The sequence below is a fragment of the Apium graveolens genome, chromosome 2, assembly GCF_009905375.1.
Source record: "Apium graveolens cultivar Ventura chromosome 2, ASM990537v1, whole genome shotgun sequence".
Taxonomy (NCBI): Eukaryota; Viridiplantae; Streptophyta; class Magnoliopsida; order Apiales; family Apiaceae; genus Apium; species Apium graveolens.
This window is the reverse complement of record NC_133648.1, coordinates 19,655,970-19,661,410: the sequence shown is the minus strand read 5'-3', so window position 1 is coordinate 19,661,410 and position 5,441 is coordinate 19,655,970. Positions and strand designations below refer to the sequence as shown.

The following is a 5,441-nucleotide window of genomic DNA, read 5'->3' as shown; positions in this document are numbered from 1 at the left end:
GGCGCGTCCTGAGGCTTGTCTTGGTCGTTCGCAGGGGGAGGTTGAGTCTGAAGCGGAGTAGGAGCAGGGGACGCGTCCTCTTCCTCTAAGCCCAGAAAAATTCTCTTGCTTTTGATAGAATCTGCGGCCCTGAACCTAAAATCATTGACCCATATCTGGGTAAGAATACTTCAGGAGTGCATGTGTCTCAGTTAAGGTATTCTCAGATTATTGGGAGCTTGCAGTATCTTGCTAACTGTACTAGACCAGATATTTCATATTCTGTGTCTAAGTTGGCTAGATATACAAGCTGTCCAAATAGAACTCATTGGGATGCTCTTGATAAAGTACTTAGATATCTAAAAGGCACAATGTACCTTAGTTTACACTACAGGAGATTCCCTGGTGTGCTTGAAGGGTACAGTGATGCAAGTTGGATAGCTAAGAAGTCTGGTTCCAATGGAGTGACTGGATACGTGTTCACCTTGGCTGGTGGAGCAATATCCTGGAAGTCAAGCAGACAGACTATAGTTACTCGGTCTACTTTTGAAGCTGAGTTGTGTGCACTTGATGTCATAGGGACGGAGGCTGAATTGTTACACGGACTTATGTCTGCGATACCTGTAGTAAGCAGACCGCCTATTGCTATTCACTGTGATAGTCGAACAACTATCGACAAGATTAGCAGTAAAAAGCATAATGCTAAAACTAAGAGACACATCCAAGTTAGACTCAAGTCTATAAGGGGTTTAATGACTGATAGGATCATAGCTATAGAGTTCATAGGAACTCAGAATAATATAGCTGATCCTCTTACTAAAGGACTGGAACCTGCAGTGGTCCTGAAGTCAAGGTTGGGGATGGGACTGTCAACCTATCATAATTCATCAACAGTGGGAACCCAATACACATGAGAGGAGATCCCTCGAAGTGTATTCAATGGGTAATAACAAGCTGTAAGGATGAATTGGTAGTACCTTTGCTACATAGATGATACTATAGTATCTGAGTCTATCCCCTGTAAACCTAGAAGGTACTGACACTGCTAGAAAAGCAAGAGTGTTAAAACTCTGAATGGGGTCAAGTCATTTGACGAGATATAGGCAGTATATCTCTGGAGATGCCCAGCTAAGCGAATGTAATTGTGTGGTCAAAATTAGAGGATAGGGTTAATCCTTGAAGCATTCGACGAACAGGATCGAGACATGACCATTAATGTCTCAAAGCCGTAGATTGGCACCATAGCCTTTGACTTGTCGTCGTCTATGGAATATGGTTATACAAAACGGATTAAGATTCAAGGTGAAACATTCCATCTGAATCCGATAGCCATTGAAGTAGAGGATTTAGGAGGGTTCAAACCCGGAAGGGTACCGACTCTGGAAAACAAGTCATGATGGAAAATAATCGCATTTCTGTATGGATTTGTGGGGGATTGTTAGAAAATTAGGATTTTAGAGCTTAATTTAATAATGTTCTTGATGTTAATCCTAAAATCTAATGATTGGAAATTGTTCAATGATATTTGAACTTAAATTTTCATGTATGGTTTTAAGAATTTTCTTAATGAATACCATATGAAATGAGAGTTGAAAATAACTTGAAAAAGCTTGGAATTTTTGAGAATATTTTGTCCCACATTGAAATAAATAAAGGCGGTTGTGTGCTTTATATGGTATCACACACATGAGTAGTATACAATTACTAAGTTGTGTGAAGGTCCATTGTGTGGTTGTGTGCTTCACGCGCGTCGCCGCCCCGTCGTCATGCACTTGTGATCTTCTTTCTTAGCGTTCTGTATCTGTCTCAACTTGCTAAATTTTTTATATGCATCTAATTTTAAAAGAAAAATTATAATAATCGTACAATTTTATTTATTATATATTTTAATAAAAAATTAAAATAAAATTTTATAATCATTATTTAATATTGATATTTTGATCTAGTCAAAAAAGATTGACATGTGATTTATATGATTTATTACATTGTATATGAAAAAGTGCTTATATTGTAAATCATGCATCGAATTAATTTATTAACCGTCCGGTGAACAAAATGAAAATGTGATTTTAGGTATCGATTAAAATCTCGTTCACATGCCTTAACCTGTTCGGAATTCCACCATCCAAACCAACTAACCAAGTAGTTGCAAACTGTATATAGTCCACTACCTGCCAACTAATAGTATGACACAGTGCAGGGATGGAGCCAGAAGCCAGATTTTGGGGTGATAGAATTTTTTTTTCCGAGTAATTAATATATATTTTTAATTTATTAAATATTAAATAAATTTATAAATATTATTTTTAACAATTAAAATGTATAAATATACTTAAATTCGTGTATCTAAATTCATAACTATTATAAACATCATTAATATTAATACTAATTCATAAAATTTCTATATTTTTGAGGGGGCGAAAATTAAAAATACGAAAAATCTAATACTAAATATACAAATATGTAATTTTTTTCCTTCAATTTTAATACTAATTTCATTATTTTACCCGAGTTTGGGGGTGGCGGCAACACCCGCCTGCCACCCCTTACCTCCGTCCCTGAATTACAGTGTATATTCTTTATAAATGCTGCTTCTGTTTTGTCTAGGGATAAATAAATAATGGTTGACGGATTAACACAGGCATTTGTTACAGCACTCAGCCTAAGTTTGGAAAATTGCACACACCAAAAACGATTATGTGTTTAAGTTTTAGCCAAATAATACCAAACAATTTAAAAACTTCAAACAAGAAACAAACAGATTTAGTGCCCGTTAGAAGCCTAGGTAGTCCACCCACCTTCCAGCCAAAACACAAATCACACATCTTCGATCATAAATCCTGGTGTACAATCTATAAATACGCACAAAATGACGACTCTAGTTACATGTAGGACTTATAAGAGTTCTGTTTAATCTAGCTATATCAGAAAGTCACACAGGAGGTGATCAATGGCGTTGTATGAAGAAGAAACTTTTGCCCCGGTTAGTCCAAATGGCCAATGCTTAACCACCTCCGCCTTTACTCTCACCGTTGTTGTCGTCTTCGAGTTCCAAGTTCCCATCCATGACTTGCCAACTATTTCTATGCTGGAGACTCTCTTCGTACCTATTAACCGTCGCTTTTCTTCTCTTCTGGTATTTTCTTAATCTTCTTCTTCACTTTCGTGATTAGTAATCACCTGTGTTATCTGTAACACCTCAAGGCTAGAATATGTAAGAAAAGAAAACATTGATTTTGGTTCATTGTAAGGCATATAAGCCTAATTACACAAAAAGTCCTTTGCTAGCTAAACAATGATTTAGATTTGTTATTTTTGTATAGGATTGTATAGAATTGATGTGCTAGCTACATGTAAATGATAATTTGAGAACAATGCAGGTAGGAGAAAAGAATGGCGAAAAGAAATGGAAGAAAGTGGAGGTGAATGTCAAAGAACATGTTAAGGTTCCAACAATCCCCACCGGGAAGTCACCCGAATATTATGAGAAGTATCTGGTCGAATACCTATTGAATATATCATCAGAGCCACTTCCAGAACACCGACCACTATGGGAACTTCACGTATTTCCTTGTCCCACTATCCGTGCAGCAGGGAACCTAATTTTCAAGTTTCACCATGCACTTGGGGATGGCTATTCTATCATGGCAGCTATTCTTTCTATGGTGAAGCGAGCAGATGATCCGTCTCTTTCTGTAACATTTCCTTCGTGGAATTCATCATGTACCTCATCAAAATCTGAAAGTAGTCATGATGTTAAAAGCGTTTTGAAGCGCGTGCCTCTGGTTTCATCATGGATTTTAAATACTGTCAGAGATTTTGGATGGAGTGTTTTGAAAAGCAGCGTGCTTGCAGATGATTTGTCTCCAATTCGATCTGGAGAAGTTGGGCTCGAGTTTCTTCCTATGGATATAAGTACTATGGAGTTTTCTTTGGACCATATCAAGCAAATAAAGACCAGCCTTAAAGTGGTAATATATAACACTTCATAACCGGTGTTTTATTTTTTAATTTTTTTGATAGTTTAACACATTCACATACGCACCCTGTCAATGTCGAGAGAGATACCGCGTGATCAGGGGCGGAACCAGAAATATAGCTCAGGAGGACCGAATAATGTTCAGGGCCGGGGCCGAACTAAACTATTTTACTTTTTTTTCAATGATTTTCACTTATTTTTTCATGAACTTAGACAGTTGCCCGGGGCTCAATCCTCTAGTTCCGCCCCTGTGCGTGATCAAGTGGCCAATATGGTTATATTTTTATAATTTCATTTGATATTCATTAAAGTTTTAAATTGCATGACCTTAAATTTCACCAGACTGTGAACGATGTGATCACCGGAGTAATCCATCTAGGAACTCGGTTGTACATGAAATGCAAAGACAAGAACGCTGGGGACAAAAAAGCTACTACAGTGGTGTTACTCAACACCAGGAGGAACATGGAAGCTAGTAACAAATCTTCAAGTGAAATGATCAAGCCCAATGTCACAATTCCATGGGGTAATCATTTTGCCTTCTTGCAAATTCCCCTACCTAAACTAAGTAACACTTCTCCTGGTTATGATCCGTCCCCCAATTTCGACCCCCTTCAATTTGTCTACGAATCACACCATGTGATCAAAAGAAAGAGAAATAATCCAGCTGCTTTCCTCACCGGTGGATTACTGGATTACATTAGAAAAATCAAAGGTCCTGAGGTACGTTTATACATTTATGCACAACAGCACTAGCTAAATGTACATTCTTTTATTAATGCTATGGCCAGTTCTCGACAATTTTCAAACTAATCGCCGAATGATAATTTATACTTGACACAACATGTATGTGACAGACACCAGCTAGATACATATACAAAACGATGTCGAATTCCAGCATGGGCATCAGCAGCTTGATTGGACCAGCAGATCAAATGAGTTTATGTGAGCATCCCATTAGCGGCATCTACTTTTCTGTGGCAGGCGTTCCTCAGGTCGTCATAACTTAACTTGATACTAAATCCAGGATTTATACTTATTAGAATTGACAAACACTTATTATAGTGGTTCTTAAATATTTGTCAACCAATTCGATTGCTTAATGGAATCGATATTGCTAATTTGCAGAGTCTTCGAGTATCGGTGTTGAGTTACATGAGCAAGGTGAGAATTTCGTTTGCAGTGGACAAAAATTTCATTGATTTGGAGAAGTTGAAGACATGCGTCCAGAATGCCTTTGAATCTATTTCCAAAGCTGCACTTCATTCTTAAAAGTCTGCACACACATTTCTACAGATTGTCTGAGTGCTTTTAACAATAAATCAGCAATACTTATCATAACTACATAAAGAATGAAGTAATTTACTTGTCTGCATAAAAAAGAGTGTGATAGTTATTGTAAATCTTAGTCAGCCATCCGAAATTTGGCCTGTATTATGTAATTTGTTTTTTTATCGTTTGTATGTTGGACCAAACACTCATG

The 5,441-nt window shown here is 37.2% G+C and overlaps 1 protein-coding gene across 1 annotated transcript; it reads left to right on the top strand.

The window, feature by feature from the left end:
- Positions 1-2,847: 2,847 nt before the first annotated feature.
- Positions 2,848-5,234, top strand: LOC141707073 (wax ester synthase/diacylglycerol acyltransferase 6-like). Its single transcript, XM_074510043.1, has 5 exons — positions 2,848-3,115; positions 3,360-3,950; positions 4,301-4,681; positions 4,816-4,953; positions 5,087-5,234. The coding sequence occupies exons 1-5, from the start codon at positions 2,930-2,932 to the stop codon at positions 5,228-5,230; spliced, it is 1,440 nt and encodes a 479-aa protein (XP_074366144.1). The 5' UTR covers positions 2,848-2,929; the 3' UTR covers positions 5,231-5,234.
- Positions 5,235-5,441: the final 207 nt, after the last annotated feature.